This window comes from Coffea arabica, chromosome 3c, assembly GCF_036785885.1.
Source record: "Coffea arabica cultivar ET-39 chromosome 3c, Coffea Arabica ET-39 HiFi, whole genome shotgun sequence".
Classification (NCBI taxonomy): Eukaryota; Viridiplantae; Streptophyta; class Magnoliopsida; order Gentianales; family Rubiaceae; genus Coffea; species Coffea arabica.
In genome coordinates this window covers 37,894,484-37,920,479 of record NC_092314.1, presented here as the reverse complement: position 1 = coordinate 37,920,479, position 25,996 = coordinate 37,894,484, and the positions used below count along the sequence as shown (strand labels likewise).

Genomic DNA, 25,996 nt, shown 5'->3' with positions numbered 1-25,996 from the left:
AAAATTGACGAAAAGCATCATCTCGTGAGACGTGCAACCAAATATCAAGGGCATTATAATCTCTTTTCTAGGACAGAGTAAAAGCATTTTCACCACTAATTTTCGCTCCAACAATTTCCACTCCTTTTCCCTCCAACATTTTCACCACTGATATGATCCACCACCAGCGAGTGAGTTTGCACCACAGACAGCGAAAGCAGAGACACCTCTCGCCGATCCATCGAATGAAGAAGAGACGCACGTTTCTTGCTTCGGCAAGGTGTTCAGGCCACTGGAAAGGGGAGAAGATCACACAATCCTGCAAGCAGTGTGTAGCATCGAGCTAATTCTGTTCGCGGCTACAACATTTGGGGTGGGCGGGACGTTAACGGCAATTGATAATTTGGGCCAAATTGGCAAATCCTTGGGCTATCCCAAGAAGAGCATTGCCACATTCGTGTCACTAGTAAGCATATGGTCCTATTTAGGACGCGTGGCCTCCGGCTTTGCTTCTGAAATCCTACTGGCCAAGTATAAGTTTCCACGTCCTCTGATGCTAATGCTGGTACTTCTCATCTCCTGTGCTAGCCATCTCCAAAGGGTCAAGAGAGTTCTCAAATCGACCATGGAGGCGGTGGGGGTAGATGCAGATGAGGAGGTGAGGAGAGGAGGAGAAGGGATGGAGTGATTTTTCCTTGGATTGGATGATTGTCGAGGAGAGATTGGGCAAGATATATGCCATCCCAGGAGTTCCCGAATAAGTAGCAATTTGTGTTCTTCTTCTATTTGGCAGAATTTGTGTTCTTCTTTAGAAACTATAATACCCTTGATATTTGGTCGCGTCTCACGAGATAATGCTTCCTGTCAATTTTACCTGCTGGATTTGACAGAAGGGCCACAAATATGCTATTTTATTAGATCGAAAGCCAAACTTTTACTGTTAATTGTTGGAGGGTTAAAACTTTATCTGAGAAAGAGTTGGAGGGCCATTGGGACTCTTTTCCCATTTAGGAATTAGAATAAGTTAGATAAAAAAAATTTTAAGAGAAATAAGGGACTTCAGTCATATTGGCAATATTAGAGTAATAAGTTATAAGTGGGGACAAAATGTGTACTAGGACGATGATCATTATGGTTTTTGGTAGTTGATATATCAAGATGAAATGTTTAGGGTAATGGTCTGTACATATCAAGTTGAAACAATTATGATTAAAGATTATTTTTTATTATGGTAGTGATCAATTTATGGTTGTATGTGTACTTAAGTTGAAAGTGTATTGATAGAATTTGTGGTATTTGTTTCCCTTTGTAGGTCATGGCTGATGGTGACAGATGTCCTACAGTGAAGCACAGATTGGCGGAGATTGAAAAGATAACTGTCAAATCAGATGAAGGAGGAAGCAAACCTGAGAGAGTCAATATAATAGCCCAAGAAGAGATACCTCATAGCCTAGGAGAGGAATGCAACTGCCCAGTAGGAGTGACATGATGTGATATCAGGCACTTAAGGAAAGAGAATGAATCCCTAAAGATCAGAGCTAGGTAGCTTGAAGAGTCAAGGTCGGATATCTGGAGGTTGCTTGCAGTTTGGATGAATATTGCTCAGAAGATGGAGAATGTTGCGAGAGATTTAGATAAGAAATCAAAAGGGATGCTTAAGGAGAAAAATCATGAGATACTTATCCAGAAGAAAATGGCTGATGCCCTACGTGAGGAGATCAAGAGACTGCGAGGTGTGAACACTGAGATAGAGAAAGCAAAAGGACTGATGGGACGTAAAATGGAAAAACTGAAGAATGATGTGGCAAATATGAAGAATAGGACTGAAGATTTAGAGGCGGAAATTCAAAATCTGATGATTGAAGGTATCCAATTACGAATAGATATTGAGAGCTTGATGTTCGAGACTAGTTATTGGGAACGTCTGGCTAATGAGAGAAATAGCCAAATCATCGAGAAAGACACAACATATCAAGTGTTGAGAGCTAAATATATGAAGAAAAAGAATTATTTCAGTGCTATTGAGGATGGTGTTAAGGATGTCCTAGATATGGATACTTTTTGGCTGGATACTGAAAATATAGATAACAGTGAGAATGGAAATGTTATGGTAGTGGAGCAAGAGATACCCAAGGAGGGAGATTTAGGTGGTGGTATGGACCCATAGTGATTCACAGCATCTTTAACATCATAGGAGTTCTGTTAGGAATAAATTATTAGTAGAGATTGAAATAAATAGAGTTAGGAGTATTTTTTATAGGTAGCATTGTTGTTGCTAGTGAATTTCCTTATGTTTACAAGTTGACAAATGCTATTCTTCGAGATTTCTTATAAGATTTAGTGTTCATCCATTCAATTCAAGGAAATAAATACATGATGCATTTTCAAATTTCAACTAATCTAGTCCTTAGTTAATTGCTCTGAAGTACAGTTTTTGAAAAAAAAAAATAACTGAAAAAAATAATATATATTTTATGTCTATATATACAAAAATAAATAATAATAATAATAACAATAATAATAATAAATAAGTAAAATGAGAAAAAGGGAACACCGTTTCATGACTTATATATTTTCAAATACACTCAACCTTCTAAATTTGTGTAAGTCTAGAAATCTTCAAAATAATTAAACATTTTCCTTATGGGTTGTCAAACATATTATTTTGGATATGAGAAATTTGACCATAGTTCGCACATAAATTTTGAGTATTTTAATATGTCTTACCATAAATTGAGAATTGAGATGGTTTTTACTAACACGATTAATGGTTCAAATCAACAAGGAAAATTTTTTACAAATTCCAATATTATGCTGTTACTTAAGGTGTACCTACTTTGTATAAATGACCTGATTTTCATTCAAAAAAAAAAAAAAGAAGTTTCAAAGATGAAACTTTATTTAAGGGGGGTAGAATGTGAAACCTCACATTTTTTTCTTAATTTTTATAAAATGAAATTTATTTTATTAATTAATAATGCTAATTTACCAAAACAACAAAGTAATAAGTTATTTACCTAATAGATAATTTACCCTAATAACATTTCCTTATTCAACCACTACTAGATAATGGGTAGTTACTTAAATCACGTCTTGAAGATCAAATATCCAACTTCATAAAACTACCTCCTTCAAACCAAATAACGTAACTTCCCTTGTATTTCATCTCCATCTGATAACGTTCTTCAAAAACTTTTACCAAACTAAAGAAATACTTCAGCGTGGGAGAAGGAAGAAATAAAGACAATCTTCAAGAAAACCTGGTACCACATTTTAACCAAGTAAATCTTCTACAAAATAAAGATTATTTTGTTTACATGTATTAATAATTTGTTACCATATTATATCTACTTTCATGTTTATATTTATAGAAGAATGGATGAATTATGGCCATGATTATTACTTTCATTCACTCAAATTTCTTTAGAAGAGTAAGGAAAACTTTCCTAAGCTAGTTTTGTGAATTCTGGATTAAATCTGGTAGGAAAAACACTATTTCTGGCCTTTGTTGAAGAGAACAAAATCTGCGGGGTCCTTTTTCCTATAAAGAACCAGGAGTGCTTCGATGCAGAAGGGGGTCAGATGAACCTCCTCTATCCTCCAAGTTGTCAGCACACATTCTAGCTGACGGTTTTACCGAATCAAAGTCGTCGCGGTTGTTAAAGTTGTAGTAACAAGAAGCCAAGAGGAAAAAAAGAAAAAAAATGAGAAAAGAAAGGAAGAGGGAAAAGTGTGTGCGCGCACACACAAAGAAAGAGTATAACAATAGGGGCATATTTGTCCAATGATTCTTAGAGTCGATAAAAAGGTATTAAATGTTGATAAACAAAATTGAATGGTGCAAAGACAGACAGAAATAATAGGGGGGAAGGGTGGTTGATTGGGAGGAGAAGTATAATTCACCCAAAAGAATAAAAAGTTAGGAGCTTCAGAGTGAAAAATCAGGGAGGTTCTATATGAGCTACGGTTGATTGATTATAATAGAAGATCACAAGGAAGTAAACTTCAGAGCTCCAAATTATTTCCTTTTTCTTTCAGTGCACCAAAATTTTCTTAGATGAGCGGTAAGTAAAGTCATAGACATAGTAAGATTTTTTTTATGTTAATTTTCTTTTTTCAATTAAGACATGGTAAATTTCTTTTCTTTTTTTTTTTTCTGAGAATATATGGTTTAAATTTTTTTGTTTGCACCAGTATAGAGAAATGCTTATTTGTTAAGGAAAAATAGCATTCTCCCGATACTAATCTATACATGTTTTCTGCGTATACTAGGAAAGTTGAGATAGCAGAAGAAGTTTATAAGCCGTGAAGCAAGAGAAACTTCATATAGATAACCTTAACTGTAGGAGAGATGCTTTCTAAATTACCGTAACGTTACAAAGCATGATTATAGCAGGAAACTTGAAGATTGACTTTTCAGGGAAAAATTTTGAAAAGAAAGTTGGAGATTGATGTTTGATATTACCAAAAAAGAAAAGAAATTTGGAGATTGATTTTTGAGGGAGAAAAAGAAAATAAATTAAGTAGTAGCTTTTGAGAAGAATTCTACAAAGAAAATAAAAGGGTCTGTTTAACAGGTGTCGAATGAAAAAATTGAAAGCAAATGAAAAAGTCGTGTATTATAAAAATTCATAACAAATTAAAAGTAGTGTAAACATAAGGAAATAGAAATTGAAGAATGATTCCGCGTTGCCCAAGGTGCTATTTAGATCACATGTTAAAGGGATAAAATTAAATCTATTCTTCTAAACCAATGAGCTGATTGATTGATTATTACAATGGAGAATCAACTGGTTGTTAAATTGTGAAAATTACATAAATAAAGAGTTATTGATGTGACCAATGTAAAACGAGTCCGAGTAAAACTTACCTAAACAACTTAGCAAAATTATAGGCGAACAGCCACTCATAATTTTAATAATCATACATAATAAAAGATAAAATATTGTGTGATATGATATGATAGGACTTCCCATCAGAAAATGACAGTGCCTCAATTAGTGGCTGACAATTGCTGTATTTAAGTTTATTTGACAGATAGGCTGTAGAAATTGAGTAAAAAATTTCCTCTTTTTGTCTGTCTGTTCTGCTTTTTCAAAACTTTACCGACCTCATTAAAATAACGTCTCTATTCCATAACAATTGAAACCACTTCCGCTGGAACTAACGATTTCATGGGATTATTAAGCATTATTTCAAGCAGAAAAATTGGTCGCAAAAATGATAAACTATTTACTGATCTTGCAAACCAGAAAGGCTGGAAAAAATGCCCCCAATGCAAGTATTTTGTTGAGCGCAAAAGCGGATGCGATCATATAAAATGCAGGTTTGAATTCTAAGGTTGTGTTTGAATTGCATTTTTCATGATTTTTCATGGAAAAATTACTGTAGCGATTTGATGTATGTGAGGGAAAAAGGTAATAGGGAAATGTGATCACGGAAAACAACGTAATTTTCCGACAGAAAGTTGCAATCCAAACAAAGCCTAAATTTTTTCTTCATTTGCTTCTTATTCGTGAAATTTAACGACTTCATTATTTCCTACATCATTGTAGTTTATTTATTTTTTTGAAGACGGTTCCGTTAATTTCTTTGAACCTATTATTACTGATTTTAAAGTTCTTCTTGAAGGGCTATTCTCTCATCATAAGATTTGTCAGAGTTAATCGTCTATGTCGAAGCCATTATGGGTTTTCAACATTTGATTTTCTTCACCACTTATATTAGCATGGTTTAAAATCTTTTATATGCGTGTAAACTCTTTTTTTTTTTTTTGTTGCAAACGAAATTCCATTTTTTCTTTTGCACATTGAAGAAATAATTTCTTGTGTAGATGTGGAACCGAATTCTGCTACAAGTGTGGTAATAAGCAAAAATGGTGCTACTGCATCGAGCGTGAAGGAATGGGTAGTGTTTACTACCCATTGAAAAGGAAAGCACATCAAAAACGATGGTTCTTCTGGAAAAAAAAGGCAGAAAATGCAAGTCATAATTAGGGTCGATCCCTAGTCTGTCAAGACAAGCGTTCAACTCCCTTTCATAATACTTTAATACATTAATATTTCCTTGTTCATTTTCTACCCCATGTAGTGTCCTTTGATTCCTTGACATTGCAAATGATTGAGAGAATGCCTTTCACATTAATCGTTGCTTTATGTGTTGCACATTTGATTATGCTAAGAACTCTTATCATAATTATTTTCTTTGGCTGTAAAAAAAAAAAAAGAAAAAATCTCATCAGTTATTTGTTGCTAGAAATCATGTTAAACCAAAAAAAAGGTTCTTTTTCTTTGTGTTGTAATTGGGATGAGCACACGAAAAATAGAGATGGACAACAACATACACAAATAAAATTGTAGAACACAGGGTAGCGCTTCAAAGTACGACTTGGCTTTTTCGTTTGAGCTGGACCATTAGCTAAATTAAGGTCAATTGGGCTTGGCAAACAAATGAGGCCCAAAGGTAAAAGATAAAGCACTAATAGGCTAATGGTGATGATAAATCGACCAATAAATCCACCCAATATGGCCTGATACCTGGACCCAGATCAGATCCGTCAAATTATTCCGAGTATGGATTGGGATTTAATTTCGTTACCCGGACCCGGATTCGGATCCATTTTGTCAAACCAAAAAAAAGGGTAGGATATGGAATATAGTACTCCGACTCTGATCCGGATATAAATGAATTAATAATTGAAAAAAATATATTTATCAATATAATTTGATTAGGGTGATATATTGAGTAAAGTCAATTTGATTTCTTTTCTTATTTGATTTTTTTTGTATTAGTTATAAATTAGTTTACAATTTTTTCTCATTTTTGTTAGAATTTGCAAGTTTTGATAGATTTTTTTCGGGTTGACTCGATCCAGATCCGAGACCTGTCGGATCCGGAACATAAAGTAGAAGATCGTCTGGGGTAAACGGGTTGAATCCGAATCCGATATAGTATGCCGGGTCTGGGTCCGGAATAATGAATTCCGCCCCGGACCTGGCCCGTTGACAAGCCTATGGCCTGAGAACCAGCAGTCAATTTTCTTCAGTAAAGAAGGAAAAACAAATATATATATATATATATATATATATATATATATAGTAAATCTTTCCTACACTGACGGTGTATACACTATTATCGTTGGATTCTTGACATGTGTGCAAAAGTTGAATTTCAAATTCAAATTTTGCATAGTTGTCATTCATCCAATGTTGATAGTGTATATACTGTCAGTGTAGGAAAGATTAATCCATATATATATTGTAGTTGTCTTACGACTTGAAAATTCCTTAAGATGATTTTGAATTTTGGTCGCCCCAATGAATGATGCACATAGACAATGGTATAGCCATTTTTGCTGCTTGTGTTTTGTCTCTTTTACAGCAATATACAGGAGCAAAGAAATAAAGAATAATTGCACAGAAAAGAAATTTTTGTGCAACTAACATTTTGTAAGAATGTCTATAAAAAAAATTTTCAATTACTAACCCGATTATAAAATTGAGTGTACATAGTTTGAGTGTATATCCCCAACAATTAATCGGTTCTCGACTAAAGATTTACCATCTAGATTTACCTCTTCTTCCACAACTTTTTTTATCCCATTCGAAAGATTTACCATCTAGTCTGATGATTCATTATGATCATGGAAATAATGAATTTTGATGGAAAATAGGTCACAAGTGATTTTCAGACCTAGATTTTGGGTTCTCAAGGTATTGGGTATTTAGGGATTTTTGGGTACTCTCAAAAATTCATTATAGGTATCAGGTGTTTTTGGAACAATCTATTTTGACTCTCACGATAAGGGTTTATTTAGAGGTATCAAAATGGGTGATTTGGACGGGTTTGGGTTGGGTAAAATAGATAATAGGTAAAAGTGAGTCAACTCATTTATATCCATTTAATTAGATGGGTATAAATAGGTAAGTCAAAAAATGAATTGAGTAACCCAATTATCCATTTATAACCCATTTATTTTAACTTTTGTAAATTCATTTAAATTCATTTTTGCAAACTAAGTTATCAATTTACACCATCCTTTGCACCCATCATTAGTTTTAAACATTTACTTATAATGCTCAATAAGCCTAATTATCAATTTTTTCCATCCGTACTCTATGTCGCAAAATTACATACTATTTAGTAATTAAACAATACGAATATAAAAATTTGAACTAAATACTATAAAAGTTAACATAAAAACTTAATCCAAAAATTTTGAATCTCTAGCATTTTTTTGTGTGTAAATTTAAATTTTCATTTTGGAAAAGTAAGAAAAGATGCTAAAACTTGCCATAAATTGGTAATGCTGAAAAATGAGCAAGTTAACAAACTAAGAGAAAATAAAATGATAAGATAAAACCAACAAATAATAATAACAATAAAACAAAAGTAGTTAAATTCATGACATAATGAAAATTTGAAAAAACAATGGGTGGGGGAAGAGAGGAGGTTTGGGGGAAGACAATTCTAAATGGGTTAATTGGATTTGATAGATTACCCAATAATATCCATTTCTATTTTATTGGGTAACCAATTTAAATCTATATGCAAAAATTTGAGGTACCCATACCTATCTATTCATGAGTGAGTATGGATAAATTTAATTGAATGGATTTGTTTGACAGCTATATGTTTATTCCTAGACTAGGAATCCTAGTCAAGTGGCTTGTGGAGCATGTGCAGGCGACTTCTATTAATTTTAACCGCAAAAAACGGAAAAAAGAAAACAAAATGGACTATTTGAACACTTTGAATAGTTGAATGGGTTAACCAACTCGTTTTATGTGAGTTAGCCACCAAGCGAAGCATAAAATGTAGATCTGGCTACGTGTTAGAAATTCAAACCTCTACACCTGCAATAAAATTTAAAAGGTATGTAGTAGTACATCTCTTTGAGGTAGAGGTAAGAACACTCTCTCTAAACCCCCATCGTCTAGTTGGACCCTCCCTTAAATAGATTAGAGTAGAAGTAGTGTAAGAGGTGATGATTGATTTAAGAGAGAAGAGGGAGGGGGGGAGAATAGTTGAATAGGTTGATTGGAAAGAGTCTATGCGCTTTTTTTTCTAACTTTTTTTGTTAACAATTAATGCATCACGATCATAATATTAGAAATTAATTCATAATAAGAAATGTGAAATAAAAATAGAAATACTTAGATTATTTTGGATAAAGTATACTTGTTCTTTTCTTATCGTAAGTAATTAATGACAATTGATATTTTAATAGGAAAATAACAATCTATGTTGAGCAGTGAAAAGAAATAATTTGGCAAATTTTTGGTCAAAATTTAAATAGCAAGAATGTAAAATGAGGGGAAAGAGTTTAAACATACTAGCCCAAAGAAGATACAATGAGATAAAAAAGAAAAGGCCTTTTTGGCAATTTTACTATAATGAGGGTATAGTGGCTTGAATATTAGTCATTACGGGGCAATCTATTGATTTCATGAATAGAGCGGGTGTTTTGCAACAAAATCCTAATTATAGGGAGCAATATGTAATTAACCCTTTTAGAATAAATAGAAATCTTTGGGCATTCAAAAAGGATTTTCTAATGTGTACTCGTTAATATACTTAAATTTCATCTAACCTACCCTCTTTAATATTTATTTACTTTTTCAATTAATCTTATATTTTAAAAATATGACATTTGAAATATATCTTAGTGAGTGTCAAAGACCTTTTAAGAAAAATCGAAAAGTCAACACCATCCAGGAATGTAATTTTTTCAATTGATACCTTTTCCCTTTTTTCTCTCTCCCTTTTTTGACATATATCTTTTGGCTTTTCCGATGATTAAAGTGTGTACACATAGATAAAGACTATTTTTTAGAATTTAATAATTTATGAATGATGTGGGAAAAAATTTAATCCTTCAACAACAATATCATCTTTTCCGAGGGTGGTTAATGGACGAAGCCTTTTACCCTAAATGGTGATATAAATACAGTAAAAGTCACCCACCCGTACTCAAGATCTACATAGTTTAATTAAACAAGTAAATAGGATACGCACCAAAATGTTACCTTTTGTTATTAGAGTGAAATGTAGTTTTTATCCTCAAAGTTTGACAAAATAGTGACACTAGTCCCCAAAGTTTGGGGCAAAGCAAATTTAGTCCTAAGTGTTTCAAATTTGAAGCACATTTAAGGCAATTGGCTGCTTTTTCTCAATTTCTACTCGAATAGCACCAAGTGCGGTCACGTGTCCCATGCTGAAAATTTTCGTTTAAAAAATTAAACAACAGTTTACTGATATTAATGATTAATTAATTTCATAAACGCACGCATTAAATGAATCTAAAAGAGAACATAAAAGAGACATTAACATAAATATAAAAAAAAACACATATTGGGGCATCCCCAAGATCATTTCCAATCCAAACCTTCTATCTTTTCCCATCTCCTCTAACAAAAATAAAAAATCAAGACCAAAACTGTGCCCTCAAAAAAGCAGTCAAAGCTTTGGAGACCAAAGAAAATTTTGGACCATTCAAGATAATCCGAAGAATCATGAAGCAACATATCTCTAAGAATTAAAAAAAAAAATGAATGATCGGAAACCTTCAATAAATGGATCCACTTCGATTCTTGTAATTTTTGCATAGATGTCAACATTGGGGTCATAGTTGCTCATACGAAAGTATTTTTTTGGCCAGTGAAAAGTTAAACTTTAGGAACATTAAAGCAAAACACATGACTGCACTTGCCAATATTTCAGTAAGAATTGACAAAAATAAGTCAATTGTTCTAAATATACTTCAAATTGAAATCATTAGGGACCAGCTTTACGTTAGGGAAACTTTTGGGGACTAGTATCGCTAGTTTGAGAAACTTTAGGACCAAAATTACATTTTTCCTTTGTTATTAATTATGGTATTCACATGTATTTTTCAACTCGAAGAATAATAAATGTAGAAGTCCATTGAGTATGGAAGGAGAAAAGGTTAAACCTGTCTGAAGATAAGGGAAGAAAAGAGACGGTGATTTCAGCTCTGATTACATTCGAATGAAGGATTAGACTTTCAGAGGTAATCTTTGTCCAGAAGGGTTTAGAAAAATCTCTGTTTATTTTGCTACTCATCAGCCATGAAGAAATTTAGGGTTTAGGGTTTAAATCATGTGCAGAATTCTTATACTTCCACTGACAAAATCATCAGAACAAATAGTACATAATTTTGCAATATTTATTCCTATGCATTCTTTAGAAAATCTGAGCCACATTTATTAAGAATCTTGTATTAATTTTTCTAGGTACTATGAGTTTTACTTTGTTCAATGGAGAGTAGTTACACGGAGCTTAAAGAGGAAAATAGAAGAAGAAGAAAAGGTGAAAAATGCTGAAAAAAATGTTAAGGCTCCTACTTGTCAAATATGCGCGAGGAAGATCCAAAAAACAAGGGTATTTAGCGGCAGAGATAGATGTATTGAGAATTATATTGCTGCAAAGGTTGAAGGAAAAGTTCTCAACATAACATGCCCTCAAGTAGGATGCATAGAACAGTTGGATCAATTTGAATGCGAAAAAATCATCGCAAAAAAACTCTTTACGAGATGGTGTGTTCTGCTTTGTGAAAATGCTGTCACAGTGTTAAGAAAATGCTACTGCCCGAATCCCGATTGCTCAGAGCTGATCCTTGATGAATGTTGTCAGGAAATCTGAGGAAATCAGAATGTCCAATGTGCAAGAAATTCTTCTGTTTCGATTGTATTCTTCCATGGAATGTATGTGAGGAGATGCATGCAAAGGGATCCAAGGAACATGAAAATGATATCTTATTTGAAGAGCTTGTGAAGGCTCAGAGATGGACTAAGTGCCCCGGATGCCACCATCATGTTGAGCGCATTAAAGGCTGCAGCTTTATGAGATGCAGGTATTTGATTTCTCATATTCTTATTTTTGGTGTTTCACCCAGTTTTTATTGGCCATGTGAAAGATGCTTTCATTTCTTGTTGATTGATCCTATATGCATTTTAGTTCTTTTTTTTTTTTCTTTTAGTGCTTCTCTTTGTTTTTCTGGCTGTTCGAGAGATGTTTTAACTTCGCTTGATGCATTGCCAAGATCAATCAAACTTCATCAAAATTCACTCCCATTGATCGATCCCCAATCCAGTTTTGTTGTTCAGTGAAACATAGAACTGCCCTTGTTTTGCTTTAATCTTGTATGCAAGGTCAGTATAGAAAGAAAATATATCTGATGTGAATAAGAACCTACAAAATTGAATATTTACTCATCAAATTTTTTTTTTTTTTTGCTTAGTTGTCCAAATAAGATTTTTTTTTTGGTACTAGTCACGTATACAAACTTAAGGTATACCAGATAATTCATAGTACTCTAACTTGGACAAAGTGGCCTGAGCTTCTTAGATTTACAGTCAGTCTAGCTTGGCCAAATTGAAGTCTCAAAAGTAAACTTATAAGCATGCTTTGATGTGCAAATTTATAGAATAAAATTGTCGGTTCCATATAAGCATGCTTGGACAAAGGGAATGACAAATGCACTCATATTACATAACTTTAACGAGTATGTACACTTGTCTTCTTTGAACTGTGAAAATTGGGTTTGCTTGTGATACGTTATTGAATAGGTAATTTTCAATTCCACCTGGATAAGTCACGTATTAGTTGGAAACCATGCATATTGAATTATGACAATTTTCTTGGTAAATAACCGATGCTGGTGCTAATATTCTTCACAAATAGGTTACTGTTTCTAAATTGTAGCAAGTTCTCAATGCACTGATACTGATAAATTGGCAATGCAGCTGGTATTCTACAAATAATTCCTAGTGACAAATTTGTCTTGTAATTGCCGTTAAAGTTTCAAGTATTGTAGAGGAATCATATACTTCTTTGAGAATTTGATGCAACAAATGTTTCAAGGAGAAATTGCAGATGGGCACTGGTACTAGTCATGAAATTATTAACTGCCAATCTCTTTGGTTTACTTTTTCCTATTGAAATATTATATTTGCATGTATAGATGAAGGAAGCAAGGTACAGGTCTCTTGTTTCACTTTCTGTGATTCAGTTTACTTGTTTTTAGCTCGGTTTTGCCAGATTTCACGCTATCAAGTATAAAAAAAGAAATATTTTTTACCTTAAGTTTCTTTATCACAGTCAATTAAGTATGTATATATAGGTCCCTACCTGAAAATTTCATGGTCTGCAATTTTACCTCCAGTTTCACTTATTAATTCTCTTCAAGCTTGTTAAATTCTTTATACAGGTGTCATACAGGATTCTGCTACAAATGTGGAAAACAGTGGCAACCTGTTGTTAGCGGTGTGGAGCGGTGCAGGTGCGACAACTAAGATTTCACTGAGTATGAAGCTCATTGAGTGTGGCGTATATAGTTTGATGAGATCTTGTATTGAATGATTACATAGTTTCATTAGGCATCTATTTGACATTGTCTTTCAAATTTTACTTAAGTAAGATACTATTTAGCATCTATTTGACATTGTTAAAAAAATTGGTGGGAGACAAACTTGACCAAAAACTCATTTGCCAAACAGGTCCCATGATCTTCTATTGAAAATCTATGATTCTTTCGTCATTTCCTATGTAAAGATTAAACGGTTTTTCTATTGTCGTACTATATCCTTTTTGTTTTCTATTTTTGAGGTTTTCGTGCCACTTTTTTAATATTAAACACATCCTTGGGTTAATTATGTGCAGCTTGTGTTATTTTTGGCCTCTGTTGTGGAAAAATTGAGAATCCAATTGCATTACACGTTTCACTGTCTAATGTGACGGTAATAGAACTATAGTTATTGTTTTCTAGGCAATCAACAGGAGGAATAAGGCCTTAGAAATCTTGATTTCTTAAATTGCGGAACAAGTGTACAAAGTTTTCTGTACAGCTTTTGTGTGGACAGGGCAGATGTATGAGGTATAATGCCAATAGATTTTTTCTATTTATTTTTTAAGGCATAATGCCAATAGATTGACTTACCCAAAACCTAATCCTCAAGGAGAAAATTCAAACTAAAATATACTGCATGTTAGTGTTGCTAGTTTTGTATAATTTTGATTTTTGACTGAGGTACAAACCAGACTGTTCCACAATTATTTTTTATTTTTTTTTAATGTATGGCCTGGCTGTTCTCTTTAAAAGAACTTCTTTTTAATTTGGGCTATTTGATTGAGGGTTGAATCATTTTCCAGTAACATTTGACCATTTGTCGACAACCTTTACTGCAACTTGATTGTAAACCTCACAACTCAGTAATAGCTAGGTTATATGTACTTGATTAATTTTTTTTTGTTGTAGTCTTGCTGCAATGTCAATATATATTACTTCGAAAGGGAGCATGATTGATAACCTAAAACCGATTTGGATTGCTCATACAGCTTTTGGAAGGTGAGAAAAGGAAAGAAAAGAAAGGGACTGGAAAGAAAGTTTGCCAAAATCATATCATGATTAAAAGAGAAATCATTTTAGCATTTGATCAGTCTTAAGGTGATGTTTAGGGAAAGGAACATTGTATCATGCATTCGAGTTGAGGATGTATACGCATCATTACTTCAACTTTAGAATGATGGTGTTATTTGTTGGTGACAATTAGGGAAAATTAGCTTTATCAGCCATCAACTATTGGAAACCACAGTGATGGTTTATGAAAATTAGCTTATCCAAATGTTTTTGATTGCATATCACTAGGACCATATGCCTGAGGTTCTTCCTGATCATTTACCAAGACAATCATCATATTAGCAACTGAATTCGATTCTTCCTGATGGCTTGCCAATACAATCATATATATATATATATATATATATATATATATATATATATATATATATATATATATATATATATATATAATAAAGTCGTATTCTCATTCTTATTGATTCATATTTTTTCTTTCTTACGTGGCTTAATGAGACGGCAAATAGTTTTTTACGTGGCTTGCTCTTTTTTTTATTTGGATTTATATCAATTCTTAGTCCGATAAGATATATCAATCATACTAAGATATATCAATTTTTAGTCCGATAAGAATTGTTATCACTACAAGAAGTAAAAAAGTAACTAATTTCAATTAATAAATTATCTTTTCTTAAAAAAAATAATTATTTGCACGATTGTGGTTTTATTTCCTATAAGAATTCTTAATATTTTTTAATCAAATTTTCGCCTCATATATATAAATTTTCATGGGTTTTGTTGTCCAGAATTTTTGTAATGAAATTTGTTTTCAACGAGCCAAAAGATTCTTTTTTTAAAAAATATGTTCATCTTCAGATGTAAGAATTTTATGGAAGTAAATGCTATTGTTGATTATGTCCCATGCTGTTCTTAAATTTTTAATAATCAATTGACTAAGATATTTCTTCACGAAATTTGTGTCTTTAGTTATTATTACTGTTAGTTACTTGTATTTTTTTTGCTATATCTGACACTGCTGTTAAATATTCATATTATAAGCATTTGACCTATGCCTCTCGAGTGATCACGAACTCAAAGGAAAAAATTTGTTTTGGTTCCTTTTGCGAAATTTATGTATGTTGGTGCTCAAGGGTCAACGCAACAAGATTTTCTTGGGCATAATATATAGTCAACTAAGTCTACAAATACAATTTACTATAAAATTATTATCCACTTTAATACATCAAATACCATAAATAGTGTGGCTAATTAAATCCTGCTTTGCTATCATGCAGTAATAATAGAAAATCAATAAATACTGAGTTGCACGGATAAATCGAGGAAAATATTCAAATAGAAGAAAAACAAAACGAGTTTTTGAAGAATAGAATATTATTTAGTACTATTTACTGCACTTTTTATTTATTTTCAAGTTTTTGAATATTATGGTATTGTTGAATTTTATTTTTTTCATTTTTGAATTATTATTCACTGAATTATATGTTCAAATTTATATTATAAGAATACTTTATATTACAATACGCATATAGTACACTTAAAGACAAGTTATAATAGATTTTACATTAAATTTGTATTTTATATCGACATTTTTATAAAATTGACTAAATAATTTATTTTTTTTCGACGATTCCCGTTCGGGTACAAAACTAGTTAGCAACTGAATTCGAATACATAGTATTTTATAAAGAAGTGATCAGTCCTTACTAACTATATTAACTTGTATCGGGACAAACATTGGTTATGATTCTCGTAAAGCATAATTGAAGTTCTGTATGATCAAGCACATGGGTGATGTTCTCAGCATTTACAAATAAAAAAGAATCAATAATAAAGAAGCTTGTAAAGCATTTCTGTTTACTTTTCTAGAAAATCCTCAACGGCCTGAGCAAGAACTCATCATATTTCCTCTTTCAAACCTTGAAAGAATCTGTCTACGGTCTATTTCTTTTACTTCACGGCCTCCATGACATTGCTTTAAATAATTCATTTTTAAAATCTCCGATGACTTTAATACAACAAAGCAAGATATCGGATTCAAAAATTAGAAAAACCCACACAAGAGACTGCACTCAATGCATTAACCATTTAGCAACTGAAAACTAGTCTCTAACATGACATTGAAATTTTTAGCCAATGTTCAGAGTTCCCCCGTACAGTCTATCTCTTCTTCCTATCCATTCGTTCAATGTGCATTAAACAGAAACAAAAAGCCGAGATGAATATCCATATCTCCTCAAGTGTACGTAGCTCTCTTGCGCTTGTTAACCTTCCAGAGTTTTAATATGTGCTCCACTCCCTCTCTTAAAGATGCTTTTCTTCCTGCTTTTAGATTCCATAGTTCAGGCAGAGGATATCTTCCACTAGGATTGTACTCATTCATTTCATCTAGAGCTTTAACAACAGCCTGGTACACTTCGTCTCCATATTCATCCTTTAGACTTTTCAACTTTTCGTCATTCTCATCAATTATTTCCTGCATGTTCAGACTCAATGAAATCAACCAAGTTAGGAAAACCGAAAGGCAAAGAGGATTGCCTCAGCAGACTTAGGTTGTTCTTCCCATAGCAAGAAAATTCAAGTGCAAAATAAATGTATATGAAATTTATGACGTCATTTAAAACAATAATATACACATCATCAGGAAAATTATTATTCGAAAAACAACGTTAATTCCCTGATACTAACAAGGGGAGAATTAAAGCCAACAGTCTCTTTTCTCCTTCCCCTCCCCTCCACAAAATTAAATCCATTCCTCAATCTCCTATTCCTGTATACATTACTTGGTCAGAGGGGATTGTGTTACATCATGCTGGAATCTGTTACAAATCCTTCTGGAGGGTTCTTCAGTGAACCAGGAAAACATTTAATTTATCTATTCGAACGCCAAACATATGCGTAACCTATGGTCAATTCATGAATCTGTTTGCTGCAACTAACACATCATATTTTGTTCGCTATTAAGAGCTTATGAAGATGTTGATTTAAATAAAAGGAACAACGTTTCATGAAAATGTTCAGCAATCAGCCTATGTACCTTGATCAGTTAAATGATTCACTGTAACAAGCTGAGAAACTTAGTTCAGTGGGTTCATGTGTACAAACACATCAATAGATGCATTTTATTTTTCTAAGCAAACCACCCCCCCTGGGCCGCGGGGGCTTGTGTTTTCCCCCCCTGGTGTGAAGCACATGGAAAGACAAATAAGATGATTCAACAACTAAACTAGGCAAAGGTCTGGAGCAAATTCGGAGTTCACTGCAATGTGAAACAGTCAATAACAGAGGTTTTCGCCACCCTTCGTTCCTAAAAATTAAATGGGGGCATGACTACCATCACATTAACCAAAACTAAGGATGTCCTTAACACTTGTATTTCTTTTGAAATATTTAAAGCAACACATCGTGGATGCTGTTAAGTTACTCCCAAAAGATATAAGGAGCAACTTGAAGAGATTATTTTCATTAAATAATTATTGCTTTTTCCAGAAAATACAGGTTTAAGATGGGGTAGATAGATGAGGCATATGATGTTTATTCATGACGAGTGAAAGAAAGCAATAGTTTAATTCAAACACAATAATGTTTAATGTGATGTACAGGTAGGTTTACATACATTCTTATATTCTAAAGGTAAATCGGCAACTAAAATTTTCCTAAACCCTGTATATTCTCAACAATAAATTCTACAGGTGAAAATTCATAAAATTACAGTAAAGGACAGGTCAAATTAAAAACAAAAGAATTGTAATTTAAATGCATCCATGAGTAAGTAATCATAAATATGTCCACAAAATGGAAGCGAAGGGAGCCAAATGTTCTCTCTTCTATAGGCAATGGAAATGGTGATCAAATATGAGTGAATCATAGATTCAATTGCAACAGCCAATATGAAAGGTAAGGAAATAAACCATAACCAACTCAAAGCCAATCTGTAAACCAACATTCCAGCAGGTAAGCAGCACGTCAAGTCGCCTTTAAGAGGTGCTGTGCAGGAATAACAGAGATTAGATACATCTCGACTTGGCTATTAAACCACACATACCTTGGCATTTTCTCCATCAATGATGACCCTGTATGGATGCCAGCTTGGATCCCTAAGGTTATCTTCCCACAAGGAACACAATTCAATTGCTTTCTCAGCTGCTTCAGTGTGAGAAAATTTTCTCTCAGCAGCACTGTGAAATGGCTTCTCATCCAGCTCTCCCATTCTCTTGACATGTATAAATGCACGGCTATCTTTCAACCCCTACACAATATATGTGGTTCACAACCAATTAGCTCTTGCAAATATTTGAGCATCACACTGCTTCACTTCTCGTTTACTTTTTTTTTTCATAGTCCATTTCAAACCAAACAAAGTAGTCTAATGCCAAATATTTGTCTAACAGAAGAGACAACATCCATCCATGCACACACACTGCAACTATCAGCTAATCTTAACAAAAAGTAAGGCATAAGCATTAATCTTAGTTTAGGATCATGGTTTGTAAGTGTTTTACAAGTTTTCACATTAAAGTGATGTTGGTATTCCGTAGCTCCTGTTGGAAAATTTAGCTGATTCTTGATGAATAACACTAGGATTTTAATATCCTCTTAGAATCAGAGTCTAACTATTAGCTTAGATACACCTGAACATTGAAGTCAAGAATTATTTTTATGTAGTCTCCTCTAACAACCACAGATTCAATTTGAGAATGTTTTTCTTATGAATTGTTCTTGAGGATGCAAGGATTTGATGTTGCAGTCTGCATTTAGGCAAACATCACTTAAGTACAGATTCACCCAGTAGCCATCAAATAGAGACCACCATCATACTAGTAGCCCTACATCAAGATTTGAGTTTCTAAAGGGGACTCACAACGCACCAGTCCACACCACCTTCTTATTCAACTGTTTTCTGATCTAAAATAACTGCAGAAATAACACTTATGTGATGCAAGAGACAAGAAAAGGAAACAGCCAAAAGAAAAAAAAAATGGAAACTGCCAGTGTACACTAACATGTGTACCTCTTGTAGTCCCCCATTTCTTTTAGCTTGATTAAAAGGATGCCATAGAAAGGCATTTCATGTAACTATTGCATGAATAATGGAAAGGCATTTCAACGTCTGCAATTAGATTAGCACTCATTGGACTGGAATAAAGTAGAAGTGTAATCTTACCAATAACATTTTTTTTAGAACCGTAGAGCCTGATCATTTAACTAATCCCAAGCACAACACAGAGAAGACAAAGGAAAAGAAACTCAGAAATCTCTTCCTGTGGCATTTAGTTATTATATCTAGCAGAGTGGCCAAACATAATTGTATACTCCTTGGATTTGCAGCAAATTCTTCCGTTTTTATTCACTTAAACCCTTCAATTCAATAATTATCTCATCTAGGCAAACTTATCTATAAAGAAAAGGATAGAAAATACTGAAGCATATGAATTGAAATGGGCATTTATTCTTATCTCTAAATACTTCTTCCATAAGGAGAATTCTATTCTGAAAACACAGATTGCCTCAAGGAGAAAATTTCCTGTAATACTAAAGGGTACAGAAATTGACATATTTATAGGCACGTAGCTATATACAATTCTGGTCTTCTTAGTCCATATTATCCCTCATGTAATTACAGGAAGATAAATACATTCTTAAAGTAAAATATCAGGCATGGTTGGATAAAGAAAACCATTTATAGACATATAACTGAGCAACAGAGGGTAGGATTTAAAGAAGAATAGTAAAAAAGTCATACATTTATTAGCTCCTTGCGTGCTTCCTGCACTTCGTCATTGGTCTTCCTCTCCTTGACAATGAGAGCTTGATTTATTGCCTCCAAAGCATCAAGTTCCTCTTCCTTCTCTTTGAGCTCTAATTCAATTGAATTCATATTGTTCTCAGCTTCCTTGTCACCTTCTTCACCCATGTGCTTCATTACTTCTGCAGTGCCCTTCAGGCGCTCTATTTCCAACTCAAGCTTTTGCTTTTGATCAAGTTTAGCCTCCAAATCAATTATCCGTTTATGAAGCTCTTCCTTCTCTCTCTGCACAGCAAAACAAATTAATTAAATAAAGCACCAATCTAGTTGAAATCCTACTGAATTTTTTCTTTATTTCTTTCGTCTCTTTGTAAGGCATCCTAATGCAGCAAAAGCATAAAGCACCTTTTGGTCTTCAGCCAACTTCCACATTTTCTCATCTGCCTTCTTTTGCTCCAAAATTGCCCTCTCATTCTGCACATTACAACCATCTTTACTTTTCATCATTTCAAAAGTTGAATAAACTATTACACTAGGAAATAACTTACATTCTTAAAAACCCAAAATAGCTTTTGAAGCCAAGGAGCATGTATGGTCAAACTTCATATCACTCAAAAATGAAAAGAAATAGACTGTACAAGAACATGATTACATACCATTTCCTGCTGGTCATCAAGCTTCTTTTTCTCACTTTCATTTAAAGCTTGGCGGTACTTCAACTCTTTCTCCCGCATTTGAAGCTCACGTCTCCTAGCTTCTAAGGCTAATGTACTCTTCTCGTGCTCACTGACAACATGTTGGAGCTGCTCACAATGGTCCTGCTGCATCTTTTTCATCTCTAGTCAACAAAAGAAAAATAATGTAGTTGAACTCCAATCACACAACTGCATAATGAAACATATAACTGACAATTTTCTTATATTTGAGTCTTGAAAAATGACAGTATAAGTAAAGCTATGTAAATCAAGTATGGGACATAGGCATTTAGAAATACATACTTTCATAATGACCTTCAATCATATCTTCTTTTTGCTTCATTACATTTCCCATGAGAATTTCAGTCCTGCTTATCTTTTTTTTCATATCTTCGCATTTCTGATTTTTAACTTCCAGTTCATTAGTCAAGCTGCACACAAGCTGGGTGTCTTTCCTTTTATCTTCTCTTTGTATGTCTGAGACAGTCTTCAGATCTCCATTTTTCCGGAGATAATCTCCAATGAGCCCCTTCAAATGATACTCCTCATATCGTGCAATCCAAGCAAACAGCCCACTATTTTTGTGCTTTTTTGCATACCAATCTCTCTTCCCATGTAGATCCACTTCAAAAGCCTTCTCAAATGTTATAGCATTTTTGAATCCATCCCAATCCCTATTGAATTCTACTATGGCAAACCCAGAGTGACCCTTGAAATTCCATAGTGGATGGACTTTCACAGGGTTATATCCTTTACTTATCCACTCCTCTCTCAGCTTTCTACCACTTTCAGCAACATACTTACCATTCTTAAGCTCAACTGGAATGTTTGCAACCACAGCCATCCAAGGCCAAACGATAAGATCTTCTTTGGCATTGCGAGTAGATGGTTCACAAGATGTAGCAAAGGATACAGGTGGCATACTTGGAAAAGTACTTTTTGCAGGTGTTGCAACTGATTTGGCCCTACTAGCAGGGTCAGTCTCCACATTTTCAGTTCTTTCAGCTGACAAGACAACATCTTCAATATATTCATCTATTTCTACACTATTTCTTTCACCAGAGGATCTTCTGGCTCCAATGGTTTTACCGCTTTCCAAATGCACAATTTTGTGAAGTCGTGGGGATGATGTGCTCATAATGTCTTTACAGCTGTATATCTGTTCTGGGCTTCTTCCATTCGAATGCGGAACTGCTGTGTCTTCAATCCGTTGCAAGTATTTAAGCAGTCCCAAATGCCTAGCTTTTTCTCTAAAACTAGAACTCTTTGACTCTCTACCAATGCGACAAGAATGCCTCATGAGCTCCTTGAAATCATATTCTTTCCGTCTACAATCTGGACAGTATGGACACCTTAAATAATTTCCAGAACCTCGGATTCTGACCTTTTCATCTCTTAGTTCCTTGTAATACCTGTACTTCAGCTCTTCCAACTCTGAATCCCTCCTACTGTCAATTCTTTTATCTCTTCTAGGAGACATTGTCAATCTAACATGGCATAGAACAGAAACCACATGTCAATCGAGCAGGTTCACTGCAGAATGCAACTATACCAGTTCAAACCAATAAGACGAAACAAAAAAGAAAAAATGAGTACAAGGGAAACTAACAGGTAAGCCCATCAAATGAATCCAAATTGTTCATGTTTCATAGTACCAAGCCGAGAAAAGGAAAGCTTTAGCATGCTCTTTACATGGTTTCAGTACCTTGGCAGTCTATTCCCCAATCAATAAGTATTCATTACAAAGAATGATCAGAAAAGGAACCACCCACCAGAAAATCTCTGTCCCACCAAAACCAAAAGCAAAAAAAAAAAATAGAAGTAAACATAAAAAAAGGTAAAAACAATAGAGCAAAAATCCATCTTCTTTAGGAAGTTAGCACTGAGAATGAGAAATCGGTCCTTAAAGTAATGCAAAAAATTGTCAACAAGAATAAAGCATGAAAAAATTTCACACACTATTACCTATCAATTTATTTGGTTCTCAAGTGACAAATAGATTAAACCCCAAATGTAAGCAGAAGAAAAGGACTTGGGAAAAGGGGAGGGAGTAATTCTCATCCATTGACAACATTTCCATAATCAAAACAGAGTCTTTACTCTTCACCAAAAAAACTGGAAAACCCTACTAATAGAATTGGATAATCACTTAATATATAAAAAATATATCTATCAAAAAAGGAAACAGAACAAATTCCCAAACCCCAGAAAGGGGAAAAGAATAAAATATTCAGCCAAAACAGAAGTTTTACTCTGTTATACAGAAATTCAACACATCTCGATCGCCCAAACAGAGCCCATGTGCACCAAAAAGAAATGCGCAACAAACCCCATCAGCAGCATTCGATCATTACATAAACAAATGAAAAATGCTAAAAACAAAAAAACGTTGCACAACCCAGAAGAAAAAGAGCATCAATTTACGAATCGAAAGCAAGTACTTCATTCAAAAAATCAAGGTACCTCAAAAATGAGAGATTTCCCTCTAGCAAATCCTAAATCACTAAACCCTACTCAAATTTTTCAGGGTTTTGAAGATTCCACCAAAAATCCAAATTTTCCTGTTGAAAAAGATCAAATTTCACTCCCAAAAAAGAAAAAATAGGCCAATTTCTCTGCCCACCCTTCACATTTTTTGGCAGCCGTAGATGCTATATTTTTCCACCTCTAGGGTTTTTGATAGAGAGATAAAGTGAAAATTCACAAATTCGGGATTTTGATGAAAATTTTGAAAAGTTTTAAAGCAGTAAAAAGCTTTAGTTGGCTGTAATAATATGGCAATAGGACGAGCGTGAGAAGTGTGAACTGTGGAGCGAAACCCGCCAAAAACTAACCCAAAACGGAGACATGATTTTTTTGTCATTTTCCTTGCGTTTGTAATTTTGAGGTATTCTTTTCTATTTTTGTAAACTGACGTGGACGATGGTGGTTTCAAACTTCAAGTGGAGTGTGTATGCACTCGTGGAAATTTGTCATGTGAAGGGTTAAGATGGGCGCGTAAATCAGACGTAGATTGAGAGGAGGTTGGTGATGATGCCTGGACATTATTAGAGAATAAATTGGCCTTTTTGGTTAAAATACAATAGTTTACTATAAGTAAAAAATTGGCTCACACTCATTTTTTTCTGTCATCCTTTTGCTTTATGGGATAAAAAGTTACAATAACCATAACAGTATTACCATAACTCCATAGGTACGTTCTTTGCAATATCATTTTGTTTGCCACTGTGACCAATCATTTACTAGTGCACGTACCAGTGTACGAAGGAATGGAATTAAAAGTAAGATCCTTTTAACCGGAGCTTAATGTGAATTGGTATAATGGAGATAAAATCTCATATGATTATACGTATTTACATGTATTGTCCTTTTACACATAAATACTTTTTTGATATAAGTTTAATCTTTAAAAATACAAACATTTTGGGTCCTGTTAACTTGCACGACTTAAAAAAGCATTTGTTTCTTAACCCTAAGACTACAAACGAATCGAATCGAGTCAAGTTTTGACCTAATCGAGCTAATTCTCAACTTAATTTTACCAAACTCAAACTTGAACTTGAACTCAACAATCTCTCAATGTAAAGGTTGAATTTGAGATCGGTCTCGAACTTGAACTCGACGATCTCTCAATGCAAAGGTTGAATTTGAGATCGGCCTCAAATTCAGACCGAATCGAACTCTAACTCGAGTTTAAAAAAATAAAAAATATAATTATTTTCTTTTTAAAAAAATAAATAAAATAGTAAATTTTCTTAAGAAATAATAAAATATTAGGAATGTTGTGAGACCCCGGTCAGTTCTTAGGTTTGATATTAGGTGATATTCATTATTTGTGCGGTAAAATTTGGGGTTTTAGGGTTAATTAGAAAACCCTGAATTGGGGTTAGGATTGAAACCCTAGTTTTTGTATTAATCATAAGCTCGAGTGGTGGATAAAGTTAGTTATGCTAATGTGTGTTTTTGTGCGGGTAAGTATAGGATTTGATCCATTTTATGTAGGTTAAGTGAGTTTAGAAGTTAAGAAAAACCTAAACTAGAAAAAAGTTTCTAGTGTTATGATTTATTAGAATTCTAAGTTGGGTTTAAAATCCTAATTTTGCCTATGACAAAAATATTGTTGTTTAGTTGCTTTTATGTGAGTTAAGGTATGATTAAGTAAAGGTGATTAAGAAAGGAAAGTGATTAGTGAAGTAATTAAGTGTGATTACATGTTTTGGACTAGATTAAGTTTATAACCTATGGAGTAAATTGAAAGAGTTCCAAATGTTTAAAGGCAAGAGTTGATCAAATGCAAAGTTGAAGGTGTAAGGGCTTGAGAGCAAATTGAGAGCTTTTATGTGATTGGTGTAGTAGAAAATATCTTCTCATGTCTTGACTAGGCTTATGACTAAGCTTATATCTAGAAGATACAAGAGAAACCAAGTTATTAAACAACAAAAATAAGAAAGAAATAGAGAGAGAGAGAGGGCTGGATTTGAGAGAAAGAAAAAGGAAGGGAAAAGCTTTTGTTTCTTGCATTTTTTTTCATCAACCTTGAATTTGGATCTTGGAGGAACAACTTGGGGCTTGAGTTTTGAAAGATCAACCTAAGAAACTTGCAACTAGAAGGTAAGTCATCTCTCTTGGAAGTTAAAGTTTGGTGCTTAAGTCTTGAATTCATGAAAAGTGATGCTTTTGTTGTTTTTATAATCTTATATGATATAGATGGTGATTATATAGAGTTTAATGGTTCATCTTGGTGATATTTTGCTATTGAAATTTCGGTCAACCAAAAGAAATTAGGGCTTCTTGTTATAGGTTTTCTTAGTTGATTTGGTTGGTGATTAGACTTGATAATGGAACTTTTGGTGTGATTAATTCATTTAAATGGTGAAATCTTATTAAAATCAGGTTTGGTTATGAAACCCTAATATAAATGGAAGTTAGTTTAGCTTGGCTAGGATTTAGTTGGTTAGGGTTTTTGAAGTGAGTGAAAAACTAGTGAAATTGGATTCTAGATTGTGGTTGGTGTTTGGTAATTTTTGTGGTAATTTGGGGAAGAAATTTCAGACCATTGGTAGGTCTTTCAGAATCTGGTATAGGTAGTATTGTTTAGTATGAGTTTGGCTAGAAAGTTTGTATGAGAACCATAGAAACGGACTGTGCGGTGGCGGCGCGCGAAACCGGCAAAACTAAAAA

The 25,996-nt window shown here is 33.6% G+C and overlaps 1 protein-coding gene and 1 pseudogene across 4 annotated transcripts; one reads left to right on the top strand and one right to left on the bottom strand.

The window, feature by feature from the left end:
* The first annotated feature begins 10,553 nt into the window (after nt 1–10,553).
* LOC140037950 (E3 ubiquitin-protein ligase RSL1-like) lies at nt 10,554–13,346 on the top strand (annotated as a pseudogene).
* A 3,095-nt stretch (nt 13,347–16,441) lies between these two features.
* Nucleotides 16,442–23,524, bottom strand: LOC113736803 (protein INVOLVED IN DE NOVO 2). Of its 4 annotated transcripts, none has more exons than XM_027263960.2 (7): nt 23,279–23,524; nt 21,119–22,302; nt 20,777–20,958; nt 20,526–20,594; nt 20,118–20,405; nt 18,420–18,623; nt 16,442–16,850 (listed from the first exon to the last, which is right to left on the bottom strand). In XM_027263960.2, exons 2-7 carry the CDS (start codon nt 22,293–22,295, stop codon nt 16,611–16,613), a joined length of 2,160 nt encoding a protein of 719 aa, XP_027119761.1. In that variant the 5' UTR covers nt 22,296–22,302; nt 23,279–23,524; the 3' UTR covers nt 16,442–16,610. The 4 variants fall into 4 exon arrangements, with proteins under 4 accessions (XP_027119761.1, XP_027119762.1, XP_071938773.1 ...); XM_027263961.2 differs by having other exon boundaries at nt 21,119–22,348; nt 23,279–23,461; XM_072082672.1 differs by lacking the exon at nt 23,279–23,524 and adding an exon at nt 23,068–23,091.
* Nucleotides 23,525–25,996: the final 2,472 nt, after the last annotated feature.

Bases quoted from the DNA above. Each gene is read 5' to 3' on its own strand.
- LOC113736803 (XM_027263960.2), bottom strand. From the start codon at position 22,295: ATGTCTCCTAGAAGAGATAAAAGAATTGACAGTAGGAGGGATTCAGAG. The intron at 20,595-20,776 runs GTATGTAATCAT...TGTAATGTGCAG, and splicing joins TTGATGACCAGCAGGAAATG to AATGAGAGGGCAATTTTGGA. The intron at 16,851-18,419 runs GTATGTGTGGTT...CTGAACATGCAG, and splicing joins TTGATGGAGAAAATGCCAAG to GAAATAATTGATGAGAATGA.